General features: G+C 44.6%; 1 protein-coding gene across 1 annotated transcript in view; it reads right to left on the bottom strand.

The window, feature by feature from the left end:
• Positions 1-20156, bottom strand: part of LIN37 (lin-37 DREAM MuvB core complex component) — a 213993-nt gene that overhangs the window by 14976 nt on the left and 178861 nt on the right. The window contains exon 9 of the mRNA XM_085615919.1: positions 17837-17910. Within this exon, the coding sequence (XP_085472045.1) occupies positions 17837-17910 (74 nt within the window). The remainder of the gene's footprint in view (positions 1-17836; positions 17911-20156) is intronic.

The raw sequence follows: 20156 nt of genomic DNA on the forward strand, positions 1-20156 counted from the left end.
TAGCATACTCGGGAGCTGCGTCATCTAAGTATGAGGAAAGAAAAACATCTTCTGCTGTTCTAGGATGCCCCTTAGGATGCATTTTTATTGGGAATAATGGGGTTGGCAAGTCTTTTGGTATTTCCGGAGTAGCCTTAGGTAATCCCTCGGCCAGGAGGGGATACATACCATTCATAAGGGCATTTCTTTGTCTGTCTATTTGTTCTGATTTCACTCGTGTACCTTCTTCAATTAATAGATTTTCTCGGACTTTATTTGAACTTTCTTTATTTTTCTCTTCCTGTCGGAGTACTTTTTCTGTACGTCTATGAGATTCTTTACGCCATAACTCAACGGCGTCTTTCTGTGACTGTCTGACTTTCCTTTTCCATAACTCTTCCTCTACTTTCATGATGCACTCTGCATCCCAGGTCCCAGCTGCGGGCCACCTCTGACTTTCTGGTAATTCCTTGGTGTAGTCTACCCATAAATCAAGAAATAATATAGCGTCTAAGCCATGTTTATGATACATGAAGTACCCTGGAGTGTCCCTAGGAGGAATAGGAACAGCTTCTTCGAGTACCCCTTTTCTAGTTGTGATCTGTCTTAATTTCGAAAAGAGCGGCATATTGAGAACTGATCTGATACTTGATCTTGAACAAACTTCATACAATAAACACAATAATGAACAGTCATTCACACCACAATATGCAGAACGTATTTAAAACATTTAACATTTAACATTTAACTGAGCAACGCTGATGATGACGATCTAAGGAAACTGAATCACTAAACATAATACTCGACATTTAACTGATTTATTCTGAATTTATATACTTGATATACTAGATATACTGCTAAACAGTACAGATACACTGCTGAAACAGTGCAGACCGGATTTGTGTACCCAAACCCGTCTTGACCGGCACAACCTATGTGCACGTCAGAACGCCTCCCCAGTAATGGTACTCACCGGGTAGCTCGGAACGGAAGGCCTCGGAACGGAACTGAACTGAACTGGACCGGACTGGACTCGACTCGAAAACCTCGGTGCTTCGGGACATCGGAAACTTGGTGGGCCTCTGTATACCTCGGATCTTGCTCTCTCAGCTAGGCTCTGGTCGGGATACTTCGCACTTCTCACCGCCTCGTCTGGGTGTTGATCGCAGCCTCAGTCGCCCCCGCTTGACCGGAGGGAGATACAGGAAATCCTGCTGGTACGCGTTGTTGTCCGTCCAGCTGTGGCAGGAGACCGGGCCTGCAACGCACCGACGGCGCGTGAGATGAGAAAGTGTCCCTGTTCGGGCGCCATTCATGTGGTAAATAATTTAATTACCGGGACTTAATTTGATACAGAAACATAATAGAAATAGCTCAGTAAATAAGAGGCAGAATCCGTGGTATTAGAGGTTCGGAATGGGCTTTATTCCAATGGACGATTCGAATCGGTTGCTCCAAGTTCCATCACCACGAAGGTTCAGGAAGTGAAGTACATACTTTATTGATAATTAATCACTTTTATACAATAGGCATTACAGTGAAGCAAATGCAAGAGGCGTAACAATTGATAGTGTAGATAAGATATACGTGCGTAGCAAAAGTAGGCGTAACTGGGTGTGACTAAAGAACGTCATCAGATGTGATGTCATAATAGGGTGGTTCCATGAGAGAATTTCGCAATGCCAGCAGAAATACTTGGCAGAAATGCGCGCGCAGCAACATGACGTGTAATTGACGTGCAACTAGGGGGTGAAGGGGACTTGACATTTAGCTCTACATGTGGCGACAGAAGTCTGGAGGGTCAAGTCAACCTAATCCCAAATCATATCTAACATCCTATGTTTAAAGAACTAAGTTATCCAAAAGAGAGGTCTTCTTAGAGTAGAATCTTATTCTATACTGACTATACTGACTATTAGTGCGTGTACAAGCGTCTAAGTGTCTACATTAGATGCGAGGGCGGAAATCTTCCATAATAATAGGGCTATGAATTACTTGCATAAAGACAGAGAAGCCGGGCCTTTGCTCGGTAGCTGGCAGAATGTTTACTTAAACTACTAGACAGGAATGCATTGGGCAGGGAGCGAAGCAGATTATTTCGAAGGTGAAATACAGTTTTTGGCAGGCAACAGGCTGATGTCAGGCATCGTGAGCCGCGTAGGGAATGAGACAAAGTTCATGGTCACAGATGCAGGCTCAGACTGGAGCTTCAGAGGCAGAAGGCAAGAAAAGCTTGATGACAGAATCAGGGCCTACTTGCCTGGACTGTAAAATGGCATAAGTGAACCATATAAAGCCGGTGGCCTTTCATACTTAGGAATGGAATATCCGGCCTATTCATGGCTGATCTGAAAGAGGACATGTTGACGGTGGACGCACATGTGTTTGCGTCTTCATAACTGGAACTGGAGGGAACATACATGTACTTGTGATTCATACATGAAACCGTTGGGGTCCAAGATAGGGGACATAACTGATCAGAAAAATCCATATTTCCACAAGCCAATAAAATACTTCCTCTGTTGTCATACCTGGGATGGTCAGAGCAGCCGAGCTTCATTCCTGGCAGGTCAACAGATGACAACTTAGATTGGGGGGGGGGTGGGAATGAGGGGGCTAGGGGTGGAAGAGTCGCTAATCCAAAATAGCCTAGCACAAGCTGAAAGGAATATGCTACTTACCAGTATGCATCTGTTCTTGGCATGTAGAGCTGCAGATCTACACACTTATGCATAGATCGCCATCTGGTGTTGGGCCCGGATGTTTGCAGTTGTTTTTCCTCTTGGAAAGTCTTTGGAAGTCACGAGGTCTGTGACTCCTCCTTTGGATCGTATTGCGCATAGGCTTCGGCTCCATCCTCAGATTGTTTTTCGCCAGCAGGGAAAGATGGAGCGTAGTAATAACAGTGAAGAGGCCCAGGTGTGTAGTATCTAAATAAGATAAACTGGAACAGATAAAGGTAGCCGGGGAGGCGGGTGGGTGTGTGTAGATCTGCAGCTCTACATGCCAAGAACAGATGCATACTGGTAAGTAGCATATTCCGTTCGAGGCATATGAGCTGCAGATTACACACTTGTGCATATATTATATAGCAGTACCCATCCTTAGCGGCGGTCACCCGTATCTGTTGCAGTGGTTTGAAATAATGTTTTGAGTACAGCCTGGCCCACACTAGCCTGTTGCTTAGTTTGCACATCTACACAATAGTGTTTAGGGAAAGTGTGCAGTGTTGACCATGTAGCTGCTTTGCAGATATCATCTAATGGGATGTTTCCTAGAAAAGCCATTGAAGCCCCTATTTTACGTTTCGAATGGGCTTAAGGGGGAACGGATAGCGTTCGTTTTGCTTTGTGGTAGCAAATCTGAAAGCATTTGACAATCCACCTGGCTATCCCCGACTTGGAGATGGGGTTGCCCTTGTGTGGTGGAGAGAAAGAGACAAACAGTTGTTTGGTCTTACGGAAAGGTTGTGTTCTCTCGGTGTAGTAGAGTAAGGCTCGTTTGACATCTAGTGTGTGGAGAGCTCTTTCTGCAACGGTCTGAGGTTGCGAGAAGAATACTGGTAGTTCTACAGATTGGTTTAGGTGGAAGGGAGAAATGACTTTAGGGAGGAATTTTGGGTTGGTACGGAGAACAACTTTGTTATGGTGCATTTGTAGAAAAGGTTCCTGAATGGTAAGTGCTTGTATCTCACTGACCCTTCTGAGGGAAGTGATGGCTACAAGAAAAGCGGTTTCCACATTAAAAATTGGAGTTCACATTTGTGTAGTGGTTCGAAGAGAGGCCCCATTAGTCTGGTGAGAACGATATTAAGGTTCCACACAGGTGAGGGTGGCACTCTGGGGGGAATTATTCTTTTAAGGCCTTCCATGAAGGCTTTAATGGCAGGTACTCTAAAGAGTGATAGATGTTGCCTGTTTTGTAGGTAAGCTGCTATGGCTGCGAGGTGCAGGCGAATGGACGTATAGGCTAGATTGCACCTTTGTAGGTGGAGTAAGTAGCCTATGATGTGTTGAATGGAGACATCTAGGGGATTGATGGTGTTGTTGTGACAATAGGCAACAAAAACGTTTCCACTTGGCGGCGTAGCACGCCCTAGTGGTAGGTCGCCTAGCTTCTTTGATGACGTTCATACAGTCAGGGGGAAGATTTAAATAACCAAATTCTAGGATTTCAGGAGCCAGATCGCAAGGTTGAGCTGCGCTGGGTCCAGGTGTCTGATCTCTCCATGGTTCTGGGTTAAGAGGAGTGGAGAGAGGCGTAATTTTTGGTGCGGTACTACAGATAGTTCCAGCAGTGTGGTGTACCACGGTTGTCTGGCCCAAGTTGGAGCTACTAGGATTAGTGTGAGGGAGTGTTGCTGTAGTTTGCGCACTACTAGTGGAATGAGTGGGTGAGGCGGAAAAGCGTACGCAAATCTGCCTGACCAGTTCATCCATATCGCATTTCCTTTGGACAATGGGTGTGGATATCTGGCGGCGAAGCTTGGGCATTTGGTGTTTTCGTGGGTGGCGAAGAGGTCTATCTGTGGGTGCCCCCACATTTGAAAGTACGGGTGTAGAACTTGTGGGTGGAGTTCCCACTCATGGATTTGTTGTGTTTGTCTGCTGAGCAGATCTGCTTTAGTGTTTTGGACTCCTGGGACATGCTGAGCTAGGAGAAAATTTTTGTGGGGTATGGCCCATCTCCATATGCTCTGTGTTAGCTGAGAGAGCTGTTTAGAGTTTGTGCCGCCTTGTTTTTGAATGTAGTACATGGCTGTCATGTTGTCTGTGCGGATTAGGACTGCCTTGCCCGAAATCTGTATCTGAAAAGATTTTAGGGCAAAGAAGATCGCTTGTAACTCCAGATGGTTGATATGGAGTAACTTCTGTTGAGGTGTCCATGTGCCCTGCATGGTGAGATGTAATAGATGAGCTCCCCAGCCGTAGAGCGATGCGTCTGTACTATCTGGGGAACCGGGTCCAGGAACGGTCGACCTTTGCAAAGGTTTGTGGTGGTCCACCACTGCAGAGAGCGATGGGTACGACCGTCTACCAACACCAGATCTGTTAATTGACCCTGGGCCTGGTTCCATTGGCGCGCTAAGCACTCTTGGAGTGGACGCATCTGGAGTCTTGCGTGAGATACTATGAAGATGCAAGAGGCCATCATCCCTATTAGCTGCATAAACACTCGAGCTGGAAGGGAGTGTTGTGCCATGAATTTTGCGCGTAGACCCTGAATGCTTGTAATCCTGGCAGGATTGGGGTAGGCTAGCGCTTTTGAGGTGTCTATGGTGGCACCGAGGTATTGTTTTATGTGGGATGGTTGTAGATGGGACTTTGCGTGGTTTACTGTGAAGCCCAGTTGGTGAAGTAGCTGGATAGTGGCATGCGTGTGTTGTACACACTGGCTGTTTGAACTGGCTTTTATTAGCGAGTCGTCTAGATATGGGAAGACATGTATGTGTTGTCTCCTGAGGTGTGCTGCCACTACTGCTAGGCACTTGGTGAATACTCGTGGTGCCGTTGTGACTCCGAACGGGAGTACTTTGAATTGGTAGTGTTGGCCGTCCACTACAAATCTGAGGAACTTTCTGTGAGCGTTGTGCACTGGAATGTGGAAATAAGCGTCTTTTAGGTCTAAAGTGGTCAGGAAGTCGTCTTGGGAAAGCAGTGGAAGTACCTGCTGAAGCGTTACCATGTGAAAATGGTCTGAGTGTAAGTATCTGTTGAGGGGCTGGAGGTCTAGTATGGGAGGCAGAGTCTCGTCCCTTTTTGGTATGAGAAAATATAGGGAGTAGACCCCCCATATTTTGCTGGTTGGTAGGAACGTGTTCTATCGCCCTTTTCTGTAGGAGGGAGATTACCTCCTGCTTTAGTAGTGTTAGATGTTTTTGTGATATTGGGCGTTGTCTGGGTGGAATGTTTGGGGGGGTAGATATTAGTTCTAGACAGTAGCCTGATCGAATTATTTGTGTTACCCATTTGTCTGAGTTGATGGTAGCCCAGACAGGGAGGAAATTTTGGAGTCTGCCCCCGACCGGAGTGGGATTGGCTGGGGGGAGTGGAGGGAAGTCATTGGGTAGGTGCGGTGGTAGAGCGGGCGGTGTAAGTCTTGCCTCTGTCTTTATTATTGTTGCCCCTTGTAAAGGTGGACTGGGTAGGGGCCTTGGTAGATTAGTACTCACGACCCTTTGTGCCGGAGTGATGTCCTCCACATCTGAATCGTCGGCTTCGGAGGCGCTGACGAGTCCCTTGTCGGTGTGGTGTTCTTCTGGAGCGTCAACGCCTTCCCCGAAGATGTCGTCCGGAATCGTCGACGACGAGTGTGCCATGGTTCTTCTGGCCCTTCGGTCTCGAATGGTTTTCTTGGACCTGAAGGACTTGCACGCCGGACAGTCTTGAGCCTCCTGTTCAGGGGAGAAGCAGAGATTACATACTTCGTGGAGATCGGTGTGGGGGAATTTGGACCTACATCGAGGGCACTTTTTGAAGGGAGTCCTTTTCATTATCTTGCAAACAAAAGAAGGAGTATGCCCTCTGAGGTCAAATGATACCTCCAAGTTTAAGAGAGGTGTACTGAAAGGGACAATCCTTTTGTTGAAGACCCCTCACTCACCAACCTGGTTGGTGACATGCTTCATCATCGGGGTCCCACCCAGAGGCCGAGTGCCATCTGGGTGTGCTGCGACACCTGATTACAGTGGAGCTGGTGTTATTTATGTGTGCAAGTGATTGTAGTGTATTAAAATTTGGTCAAGTATTTAACTCTGTAAAAAAAGGGTTTTTAATCATAGAGCACTTGATCAATGTTAAAATAGTCAATGGGGATACCCTATAGGGTTAAATTGGCCCGTGGTATCTATTAATAAAGTGTGAAGTGGGTGAGAAAAAATATATATATATGTGTAGTTGGTCATATATATGAAAAGGTCAGGTCTACATGTTTCAACCCTGGTGGAGAAAGTCTCCGGGTTTTCTTCAGGACCGTAAGTGATGGTGCTAACCAGGGTGGTGTACACGCACTAAGGTGTACCCTGCCCTTGGTTAGTGGTAAAAAAATCCTACTGAGAATCCAGTTGGAATAAAACCTGTGGAGGAAAACAGAAATGAAATATACTTTTTATTATTTATTCTGTAAGGCATTGCTGATTTCAGGTACCTCTCAGTCCCTAGAAAGTGATACTATGCCGTGGTTGTGAAGTTTTTTCGGCTAATCCAGTCATCCATTTTGTGGTGAAAATAGTGTATATGTGCTCCATTTGTGGAATATGATTTGCATCCATCAAAAGTGCGCTTACACCTAGCTCCAATCATACACTGTTGTGACCAACAGGTGAGAGAGTGCATTCGCTCGGTAACTTACCGGGGTGCACGTGAATGGCGTTGTGACAATCAGGTGACTAGCATCTAACATTCGTGTAGTCACTCCGTGTGTCCACAAATAGTCGTACAGGTGATTGTGTGCACTTATACGATACTTATGTGTGGCGTACGTAACTAGCGGCGAGTGATCAAGTGAAAATCACAAATGTCATTCGTCACCAGTGAAAACGCACCGTGCCAGTATTCAATTTATACCGACGACTGGTTAAAACAAGGTTACAACTGACTAGCATACTCAACACGACAACACTCCTGAAACAACCGTGCATGGGGCGAGAAAAATGAAATGAAATTCCAAGGTTGGGCTTACTGGTAATGCGGGAAAAAGATGCCTCGAAAGTGTCGAGAGCACGGACAGAAAATTCACCTTCAATCTGCCGGGGAAAAGGTGTAGAACATAAGTAGACCGAAAGATCGATCCTGAACGATGCGTGGTGCCCACCCACGAGAAGTCCATATTTACTTACTTGGTGAAAAGGAAGATCAGCTATTATGCCTACAACCGTGTCCCGCCACCGCGTCCCGATGAATGCCCGGGATGCGGAGAGGAACCGGTGGGGCGTGTCAAGTACTTCCTGGTTGTCCGCGATAGGCTGGGAGTCAGCCAATAGCAACATTGGTTCCCCTATACGGGCCAGTCGATGGAGGCGTAAGTGACAGCCTAGGACCGGTTAAAAGTCGAAGAGCGGCATAGGCTCAATCTGAGGGGTGTGTGTTTGTTTATTAGACTCCATGAAACTGCACGCATAAGGCGGTATGGCGTGTCGAGTCCGTGATAGGCTAAGATTAAACAAAAGCCCAATGGATAGGGGCGAATGTGGCTGCCTAAGGTCGGTTGAGAGTGGCAGAGAGAAATAGGCTCAAAAGAGGGGGGTGTGTGATCCGCTCTATGAAAGCACACGCATAAGGCGGTAAGCCACAAGAGAGGCAAAGTTCTAACACCTAATGTTATATTAATGGAAGGCTTAGCGTCAGTATTAAGCTAAGGAAGGAATTGAAGTTAATCCTCTCAAAGGGGACATATAAGTTGGTACACAGTAAGGTAATGGTAGGTGTCAATACCAGGCACACGCATAAGGCGGTAAGCCACAAAAGAGGCAAAGTTCTAACACCTAATGTTATATTAATGGAAGGCTTAGCGTCAGTATTAAGCTAAGGAAGGAATTGAAATTAATCCTCTCAAAGGGGACATATAAGTTGGTACACAGTAAGGTAATGGTAGGTGTCAATACCAGGCATACCTATCCTGATTTTTAACCACACACAAGACAACAGATATATCTATCATACTTATATCAAACAATCCAGTATTTTTGATCCAGTATGTTTCTTTGGGGGACAGAACTGGTTTTTAGGATGGAAAAGTGTTAATTCTGTGCCAAAGGAAAGGTCATCTATTTGGAAAGAACTGAGTTCCATGGGATATTATCGTTCAGCCCTTTCTTGTGAGTGGAAAGTCTGTACACCCAACGTTGCTCTTTTTCAAAAAGTCTTTCTTGTGATTTTTCTCCTGCTGTAATCTGTTCAATGACAGTCCATTTCAGATCGTTAGTTGTATGACCAGTTAGTAGGAAATGTTCTGTTAGTTTGGTCATTGTTTTTTTGCATCTGATTGTGCTGCGATGCTCGCAGATTCTTTGTTTGATTTTTCTGGTTGTCATACCCACGTATTGTAGTTTACATGGGCACATGATTAGGTATACTACATTTGTACTATTGCAGTTTGTGTGAGCTCTCAAGGTCCATATTTTTCCTGGTTCCAGGTTTAGGGTTTTGGTGTTCTCTGTGAGATGACATACACTGCAATTTCCACATTTGTAATGACCGATGATACCAGGTAGACCCCATGCATTCAGAACAGTTGGTTGCTTTTGTAGATCTGTCGTTCTTGGGCGTGTATTCACCAGAGTGTCTTTTAGGCTCCTGGCTTTCTTGTAGGAAAACAGAGGTTTTTCCCAATTGAAGATCCCTGTATTGAGGATTTTCCAATGTTTATTGACCGATTTGGTTACTTGGTTTGAAGCACTATTATATGTGGTTACACAAGTTAGAGGTGTGGTGCCTTCTTTCGGAGGTCTAATTTCCAAAAGTGCCGCTCTAGGTTGATTGCGCGCTCTTTTTTCGCATTTGTTGAGGATCTTCTCCGGATAGCCTTTTGATTCAAGTTTCTTAGTCAAGTCAAGGGCTTGTTTTTTAAAGTCATTGATTTTACTGCAATTTCGTCGTAGTCAAAATACTGGCCATACGGGAGATTCTCTCTCAAAGGCCTAGGGTGAAAGCTTTCAAATCTCAATAGATTATTTTTTGCTGTAGGTTTATAGTGGGTTATTGTCTCCAGGCGGTCCTTTTCTTTCGTGATCTCAACATCTAGAAAGACCATGGTGTTTCTATCTGTGGTGTGGGTGAATCTTAGGTTCTGGTCACAGGTGTTGATCCACTGACAGAACTCCACTAGGATGTTTTCTGGTCCTTGCCAAATTGCAAGGACATCGTCAATGTAACGTTTCCAAAAAGAGATGTATTTGAGGAAAGGATTCTGCTCGGTGAATATGAATTTCTTCTCGAAATTGAACACGTAGAGGCCCGCTACGCTCGGCGCAAATGTACTTCCCATAGAAGTACCCCCTATCTGCAAATAGAGGGTACCCTCAAATTCAAAGAAGTTTTTCTTTAGTGCTAGACTAGCACACTCCAAAATAAAGTTCTTAGGTGTTCGGTATGTCCAATTTATAGTGTCAAGGGTATTCCTGAGTACTTCAATGGTATCATCCTGAGGAATGCTTGTGTATAAGCTCTCGATGTCAAAGCTTACTAGAATTGTTGTATCGTTGACTCTGATTTCTTCCAGGAGTCGAAGTAGACTCTTGGTATCTTGAAGGTATGTTGATGTGTTTTGTACAATGGGTTTCAAAAAAACATCGCAAAACTGGGATAGAGGCTCAAGGAGAGAACCTATACCCGAGACAATTGGTCTGCCTGGAGGGGGTAGCTTATTTTTATGCATTTTAGGCAATGTATAAAAATACGGAATTTTTCCTTCACTGCCAGTGAGGAACATGGCCTCTTGTTTAGAGATGTCGCCTTGAGTTTCTGCTTCTTCAACTAGAGTTGCTATTTCTTGTCTTAGACTCCCGGAAGGATCATTGGCGATTTTTTTGTAATTCCTTGCATCCGACAGTAGTCTCAGACATTCTTCGCAATAGGCTTCCTTGTCTTGAATCACTATCCCCCCTCCTTTGTCCGCCGGTTTTATGACGATGGTCTCACAGTTCTTGAGGCTTTCAAGAGCTAAATGTTCTGCCTTGCTGATGTTTTGAAACGGTTGTTGTGGTTTAATGTTTTCAATGTCATTAAACACTGCCTGTTCAAAAGTCGAGACCTCAATTGGGACAGTATGGGGGGGAGGAGTGAATGTTGACCTGGGTCGTAGGCCTGTTTCATTAGGATCAGGTTCTTGTGATCTTTCCCCTTGTTTTTCAAAGTAAGCTTTTAGTTTTAACTTGCGGAAGAAACTGGCCAGTTCACAATGAAGTTGAAACTTGTCTAATCTCGCAGTGGGGACAAAGCCAAGACCTTTGTTCAGAACATTCTCTTCCATAGTAGTGAGTGGTCTACTCGCTAAGTTAATTACTAGGTTCGGCTGTTGCTTGGTCCTGCTTTCGCTTCCAGGGTTCTGCTCCGTGTGATAGATATATCTGTTGTCTTGTGTGTGGTTAAAAATCAGGATAGGTATGCCTGGTATTGACACCTACCATTACCTTACTGTGTACCAACTTATATGTCCCCTTTGAGAGGATTAATTTCAATTCCTTCCTTAGCTTAATACTGACGCTAAGCCTTCCATTAATATAACATTAGGTGTTAGAACTTTGCCTCTTTTGTGGCTTACCGCCTTATGCGTGTGCCTGGTATTGACACCTACCATTACCTTACTGTGTACCAACTTATATGTCCCCTTTGAGAGGATTAACTTCAATTCCTTCCTTAGCTTAATACTGACGCTAAGCCTTCCATTAATATAACATTAGGTGTTAGAACTTTGCCTCTCTTGTGGCTTACCGCCTTATGCGTGTGCTTTCATAGAGCGGATCACACACCCCCCTCTTTTGAGCCTATTTCTCTCTGCCACTCTCAACCGACCTTAGGCAGCCACATTCGCCCCTATCCATTGGGCTTTTGTTTAATCTTAGCCTATCACGGACTCGACACGCCATACCGCCTTATGCGTGCAGTTTCATGGAGTCTAATAAACAAACACACACCCCTCAGATTGAGCCTATGCCGCTCTTCGACTTTTAACCGGTCCTAGGCTGTCACTTACGCCTCCATCGACTGGCCCGTATAGGGGAACCAATGTTGCTATTGGCTGACTCCCAGCCTATCGCGGACAACCAGGAAGTACTTGACACGCCCCACCGGTTCCTCTCCGCATCCCGGGCATTCATCGGGACGCGGTGGCGGGACACGGTTGTAGGCATAATAGCTGATCTTCCTTTTCACCAAGTAAGTAAATATGGACTTCTCGTGGGTGGGCACCACGCATCGTTCAGGATCGATCTTTCGGTCTACTTATGTTCTACACCTTTTCCCCGGCAGATTGAAGGTGAATTTTCTGTCCGTGCTCTCGACACTTTCGAGGCATCTTTTTCCCGCATTACCAGTAAGCCCAACCTTGGAATTTCATTTCATTTTTCTCGCCCCATGCACGGTTGTTTCAGGAGTGTTGTCGTGTTGAGTATGCTAGTCAGTTGTAACCTTGTTTTAACCAGTCGTCGGTATAAATTGAATACTGGCACGGTGCGTTTTCACTGGTGACGAATGACATTTGTGATTTTCACTTGATCACTCGCCGCTAGTTACGTACGCCACACATAAGTATCGTATAAGTGCACACAATCACCTGTACGACTATTTGTGGACACACGGAGTGACTACACGAATGTTAGATGCTAGTCACCTGATTGTCACAACGCCATTCACGTGCACCCCGGTAAGTTACCGAGCGAATGCACTCTCTCACCTGTTGGTCACAACAGTGTATGATTGGAGCTAGGTGTAAGCGCACTTTTGATGGATGCAAATCATATTCCACAAATGGAGCACATATACACTATTTTCACCACAAAATGGATGACTGGATTAGCCGAAAAAACTTCACAACCACGGCATAGTATCACTTTCTAGGGACTGAGAGGTACCTGAAATCAGCAATGCCTTACAGAATAAATAATAAAAAGTATATTTCATTTCTGTTTTCCTCCACAGGTTTTATTCCAACTGGATTCTCAGTAGGATTTTTTTACCACTAACCAAGGGCAGGGTACACCTTAGTGCGTGTACACCACCCTGGTTAGCACCATCACTTACGGTCCTGAAGAAAACCCGGAGACTTTCTCCACCAGGGTTGAAACATGTAGACCTGACCTTTTCATATATATGACCAACTACACATATATATATATTTTTTCTCACCCACTTCACACTTTATTAATAGATACCACGGGCCAATTTAACCCTATAGGGTATCCCCATTGACTATTTTAACATTGATCAAGTGCTCTATGATTAAAAACCCTTTTTTTACAGAGTTAAATACTTGACCAAATTTTAATACACTACAATCACTTGCACACATAAATAACACCAGCTCCACTGTAATCAGGTGTCGCAGCACACCCAGATGGCACTCGGCCTCTGGGTGGGACCCCGATGATGAAGCATGTCACCAACCAGGTTGGTGAGTGAGGGGTCTTCAACAAAAGGATTGTCCCTTTCAGTACACCTCTCTTAAACTTGGAGGTATCATTTGACCTCAGAGGGCATACTCCTTCTTTTGTTTGCAAGATATTTATCTAAGGGGAATAGGAGTACCCCCCAAGAAAACCCTTTCTCTCTCATTGTTTTTCATAGTCCTTTTCATTAGCCAGGACCGGAGCTTGGGTGGGCCCGAAGGCCGTCGTTGGCGACTGGAATCGAAGGTTCTTGTCCGAAGCCGCGTCGAGTGGGGAGATCGCGATCAAAAACAATGCCGCGAATTGGGGTGAGGATTGCGCGTCGATCGTCGAACTGGAAGCTGTTCGGAACCGGAGCGCGAAGATCACATCCGAGCCCGATGGCGGGAAAAAACAATCTGAGGATGGAGCTGAAGCCCATGCGCAATACGATCCAAAGGAGGAGTCACCGACCTCGTGACTTCCAAAGACTTTCCAAGAGGAAAAACAACTGCAAACATCCGGGCCCAACACCAGATGGCGATCTATGCACAAGTGTGTAATCTGCAGCTCATATGCCTCGAACAGTATGTTATCTGGTAGCTCAGACACAGTTTACACATTGTTGGTTTCACAATATACAACAGCCCCCATGCTGCGACTTGGCGATGGGTCTGATGGCCCTGTTTCCCCTACAAGCTAATATTATGAAAATGCCTTGACACCCAAAAATATAATTCACACATTAGATTGTACAGTTTGGGCATGGGATAGGTTAGCAAAAGTAACAGACATTGACATTCTATAGTTACTCCACCTCCAGTTAGATAACAACCCTGATGACACATGAAGAAAGGCTTTGCACCATGGGAGATATGTTTACTGATTCACACTTCAAACATTTTGTGGAATATAGGGGGGGGACTTATCTCCTACATCTATGGACACCCTAACATATCAGAGACCGCTGTAGTTCTCTAGGTGCAGCATAGTCTACGTTGCCAACTGAACCTACAGAATGGAGTATACTCACTTACATTATTCCCAACCCCAGTCCTACCAAAATAGTTACTCACATGTATAATTCTGTTTTTAGTGAGCTAGCGTTAGACCATACCTCTCTTAAAACCAAATGACAGCGGCACCTGGAACATGATATCACAGATGCTCAATTGGCATTCTGCAGACAGCAGATTAAAGACATATCAACGAATGACAGATTCAGAATTATTCAACTCAAATGTATCAATAGGGCACACCATACACCTGCCTCAAAGATTCAATTTAGCCTATCTGATAAAGTAAACTGCAGCAGAAGCAGTGCTCCGAATACTGATTTAGTTCACATGACTTGGGCCTGCCCTGCACTGCACTTATATTGGCAAAAATACCTGGAATCCCTAAAAGCAATGATAAAAACACATTTGATTGTGACCCGGTTAATAGTAAATTTGGTATATGTGAAGGAAATCCCCAGTCCCTATAGAAAGTTTGCATCTCTGGCCTTGCTACTCAGCATACGGAGAGGGACTATGACTGGTGCAGCTATTCCCCTCCAAGCTATGATAGTTGGTTTAAAGAGCTCACTACATGCAGTGAACATACAGAAGTATGTAGCACTATACAATCTCCGTCTTCTCGACCACGGGGCATATGGGCTAAACTCTGTATATTTCTAGCATGCATACATCCACACTCTTGGTATGTATAATTGTTTCTTGTTCTAATGGAAACTCGCTGTAAAGTGTCATAATTCAAAACTTGAATGTAACGTTCCATTGTACTTTGAGAATTAGGATTGTAATGAACCGTAATGTCATTGCATTACATATTGTAAAGCTGTTACAATTGTGATGATGCTAGCCTGACCTTGTATGGCTGTCAGGATCCCAATGAAGAATCCCGGACTGAGCTACCATATTTCCCCACCGAGACTTTTACCGGCATACGGTCACCCCGTCTACAGGCTGGCCTGAAGCCATTTAATAGAGCCCTTCCCGAGGATCCCCCAGGGGCGGGGCTAATGACGTGTCCCTCAGCCGTCCTATCGGACAAAAGGCACGGCGCAACAAGAGGAGAGGCATCCGTGACGGAGGCAGAAGCGAGTTGCCCAGCGGGAGAAGACCCAGAGGCGCAGAAGCTAAAGGAAACAGACGAGCCGAAGAGAGTGCTGACTGAAGACGCTGCCCCTGACACGAACGTCAAGGAGGCCAACGAGACTGCTCCTCGCCCTGCCACTCTCCTGGAGGAGGGTGGCTCCACAAGGTACGGGCGAAACTCCAGGGGTTTGCAGGGCGCGGGCAGGGGAGGGATTCCTTTTAAAGGGAGGACACGTTAGGACTCATACGGTGCCGGGTTTTAGGTGATTTTTCCCTCACTCCCTTTTCCCACAGCTAGGAAGCATGACCCTTCTGTTAGACTGACCCGTATTGTTTTTGTTTGGTTTCCCCTTTCGGTTGCGAGTTTTGGGACGACGGCAGAAGCAAGACCACAGCAACTTCACTCCCTCTTTCTGACGGAACTCTTGGTGAAGACGGGAGAAGCCCAAATCAGAAGGAAAAGCGTCACGTTTACTTTCTTGTGCATCTAAAATAAAACAACCTAACAGCCTATCCCTACAGGTTTTGACCTCCTTGTGTGTATAAAGGGCAGGCTCGAACCCTTCCTTAATACGACAAAGTGGTGGAGAATGCGGGCATAACCCCATTGATATATGATGGAGAACCTCGTTTACCAAGTAAAGGAAGGACAAGCCAAGTTAGAATGGGCCATAGAGAGGAGCACGAGATGTGTTTTCGGCAGCCATTCAGACACAGGCAAACAATATGGTAAAACTAGCGGAGGGTCAGAATCACCTTATCATGGATCTTGGGCAAGGGAGAGGCCCTGCTCCTCCTGGTACTGTGGTTCCTTTACAGAAATACGTCCCCGGAGAAGACCCTGTGTCGTTCTTTTTGAATTTTAAAAGGGCCGCAAGGGCCTGTGGATGGTCAACGGATCGCTGGCCCTTTTACTTGGCTCCCTTACTCACTGCGGAAGCACAATCTGCTTACCAGGTCCTTGGGGTGGACGATGAGACACATCGCCTCAAATTTTGACAGGAGCGGGGACTACCCGGAGATACCCCAAAGACTCTATTTTACAAAATAAAGGACGCCGCACACAGGTGGCTTAAACTGCTAGAGACCGGTTTAGATGAGGTAATGAACAAGATCTATCTGGAACAGTACCTCGAAGCCCTACCCTATGGAACCCAAAGATGGCTTTGTCAGCATGCCGGCACGCTGTTGAAATGGCTACCTCCTTTACCAGAGCACAAAACCTCACTTCGACCAGAGAGCCAGCCAAAACCGAGAAAAGGCCCATAAAACCGTCCCTGGAGCCTTTCAGACCTCGACCCGGGAGGCCCGACCAATTGGGTATAGCCCGATTCTGCCGGAAGAAAAGGGACAAAACTGAAGAAGAACCCATGGACGTTAGCTATGCTCCTCGGACCGTCTTCTATGGTCAAGAGATGGGACATATCTATTACGTGAGTGCTATAGTAAACCAGCAAGAAGTAACAGCCCTCCTTGATACGGGATCCTGACAATTGACATGTTTGGAAAAAAAATCCAAATTAAAAAAAATAAAGAAATGTGATAATGTATCGATGGCCACAGGAAAACTAGGCTGAATGCCCATAGGTAAGAGAATTACACTTAAAATATCCAGCCAGCCTGGTTCACTCAGCACACTACAAACTGGGCTCTGTTTCTTTCAGAGCGGATTCCTCCTCACTGTCCTCTAAGGACTCTCTGCTCAAGCACTGTCTTTTTTACTGAGTGGGAGGGAGGGCCTTACATAAAATGTGGAATACTTTTTATTAGCTATTCAGGCAAATTAAAACTTTAGGCTTCTTAAGCAGCACTTTCCTCCTTGCTGAGGCCTGGTCCTGACCCCTCTTTGCAGATTTATTTATCATTATCTGTCTCTGTGTATTTATTGCAGTCTTCTTTCAGATCATCTCTGGGGTGTTCCTTAGTGACAAGATCCATCGGTGAGTATAATAATAATAATACCAATAATGATCTATGCTCCTGCTCTTTATCACTCTTCTAACATCTTCAAGTGCTTGCAGCATAAGGAAAAAGGGTTTGAATTTCATTATCCAAGAAAAGCCTCCTGAAACAGAATCACTATTTGAGTGGTTTCAGAATTAACCCATGCTCGAGTGTAGAAATTGGACTTTCAACGGAAATGGGACTTCCATTTTAGGTAATTTGGTTGTCGAACTTGGTAATCTCCATGTATTAGCCTTTAACTGATGTCCACAGCTTGAGTTCAATCAGTGCAATGATTAGTTAAATGGCATGCCTGCTGTGTATGTGCTACAAAGCCAGCAAGCCTTTTAGCTGTAGGTCAAACTACATTGAATTGTGGACTTCTAGACTAGACTCCACATCATTGAAATACAATGGCAGTGTGTGATGACCGCAGTGAAGTCTTTTAGCAGTTTAGATCTGCAGCAGTGACTACTGTCTCATTAACCTATAGATGGAGATAAGATGAGAGCCATACTGAAACCATAACCTCCATACAGTTCTGACAGGTTTAGGAGATAACCCCAGAAAACCCCAATAATGGTAGATCTCTAGCGCAGACACTATAAATGGAAATAAATGGATTGGAGTGGGGTGGATTGTTAAATGTCATGTTCACAATAAAAGGAGCAAAGATAACTCGGTCTTAGCACTTGACATCCCCCTGACTGCACCATGTACACAGCTTACATACCTCTGGCGAACCTTTTTCCACCTGTCCATATTCTCGTAGATGAGTGTGGATATCGTTGGCATCAATTCTGGTGCCTAAAGTGACAAAGAAAAAAAGGCAGAAAACACAAATTAAGAAGGGCTACACTGTTAAAAGTCAAGACCAAATGAATTGTCATTAGAAGGAGTTTCCAAAATCTGGCAATAGACCTCAGAACTCATTAGTTGTTTTGGATGGTAGAGGCGAGGACTATAGTGCCATGAGGTCCTGGTGGATGATGTATCTGTATTCCCTCGTTCAATGCAAATTAGAGGGACATGAATGCTGCACTCTATATATAAATATTTGATATGCTTAAAAGAACACAGATACGGCAGATGATGTGTGGTGCCGTGACATGCATGGGTTTATAGCACATATACCAAACAATTCTTCTCACAGTGATTGTCATAGAAGGGGAATGTTTATGAGTGATGTAAAGGGTGAGACTGCTACTGCCGGCTTCCACCTGAACATACCAGATCTTGTGCACTACAGAAAAGTACCATCCCTAACAAGGACAAGTATTCAGGCCAGGAGGAGTGACAAAATAGAAGTGGCGGAAGAGGTAGAGTTGGGTGATTAGGGGTACGTCACTTTACATATTAAGCTGCTAAAGGAAAACCTGGATAAAGATTAGTCATTTTAAGAAAACCAATCATATACAATAAAATAATGTTTTATTAGTTCTGGTTACTTGTTTGATGATCAACATTCTCACTGAAAGTTATTTTAAATATCTTTGATTTATCATACAATGGATCCTTGATTAAAAGGGTGCTAGTGCTTAGAAGACTGTAGTGTGTCAAACAAGTTTGGCAATATTTACATAAACACTGATTTGGCACCTGCTACACACAGATCAGATGTGAATGTATTGGCCACTATACTTCATTCATGATGCAGGAGGTGAATCTTCCCCTTCTGTCTATAAATCACCCAGAACCATCTTAGAAGAGATGCAAAATGAACAGAGGATGCCAACTGAACCACCGAGGACTTGGAGTGATAAATACATATAAACAAAGAAAGTCTGCAGTGGGAAGCTAACATAGCTTATACTACTCAAAATACTTTGTCTTACATATGTATTATAACCAAACAATAAATGTCTTAGTCAACAAAATTATATAATACCATGCAGTAAATGGACACAAATAATTATTTTAATTACATCATACTATATAAAATAATTAATACAGAAAAATGTTTGGTGCACACACCTTTAGTGAAATGTTTTAAAACGTGTCTATATGAAACAAGGCAAAGGACCAATCTGAGGCGAGTAATCGAATTGTAACAAAATAACTTGTACGCATCGAACACACATAGTATCAACAGTAATGTCATGATCTAATTGCCCAATAGGATGACTGTGTTTCAACCATGAACTGCTGGATCATGAACAGGACAAGAGTGGTTAGAACATAAGCATAAAGTTTCTGCAAAGAAGTTTATAAATTAGAGCCATAAAGACCAGAGTGAATTTTATAAAAGTGTATCACGCTTCCACTGATCTCCAGCGCAAGGGGTGCTTCTTTTAGGAGTCCGACCTTTTTATCCTAATAACAGCTCACAGAAATCATGTTGTTTCCAGCTTGTTACTACAGTATGCATCAGGTTGTGAAAATATAACACACTCATGTGTACAAGCCTTACTAGGCTCTTAACGCGTTCACCCGATGTGTTTGACCATTTTCCCTCCATGTGTCAAATGGAATGGCATAGAATAGATGGATGAGGGCAGGGTAAGAAAGTAGAGGCCCCACATCAATCTCCAGCCCATTCCAATCCAACCACTGTATTAGAGACTACCGTACACCAGCGCTCCCTCTCTCAATCTCTACTTCACTAGCCTCAGTGCTAGCACCTCCGACTTTGTCATGGCTAGTATCTGTTGTCAATGCTGGTCTCTCCCTCCACTTGGTTTTCCTTGGCTCTGCGCAGTAGAGTAGACTCCCTACTTTGCGGGCAGTGCCCTCCCTCCTGGTGTGCCTGTTACGGGGACATCTAGGCCTCCTGTGTCCTCCGGACTCTTGTGCATCATTATGGTACAGACCAGCACTTCTGCTTCATTCCTCATTTTAAGTGCATGCTAAGTGGATGCAAAGGCAAGCTTTGGCAAATGAGAGATAAAAGCCACATTGGTTATAGCAACTGCCTGTGTCACATTGCTTCATTCATTTTTTACAGATTTCTATTTTTAACATTGTTAGACCTGTCAGCCCTTTGGGTGGTCCCTCCTCATCATTATTTATTTTGTCCCACTTTTGCCTCAAACCCTGTTAGTATTTTTTCCTTT

Source organism: Triturus cristatus, chromosome 7, assembly GCF_964204655.1.
Source record: "Triturus cristatus chromosome 7, aTriCri1.1, whole genome shotgun sequence".
NCBI classification, from domain to species: Eukaryota; Metazoa; Chordata; class Amphibia; order Caudata; family Salamandridae; genus Triturus; species Triturus cristatus.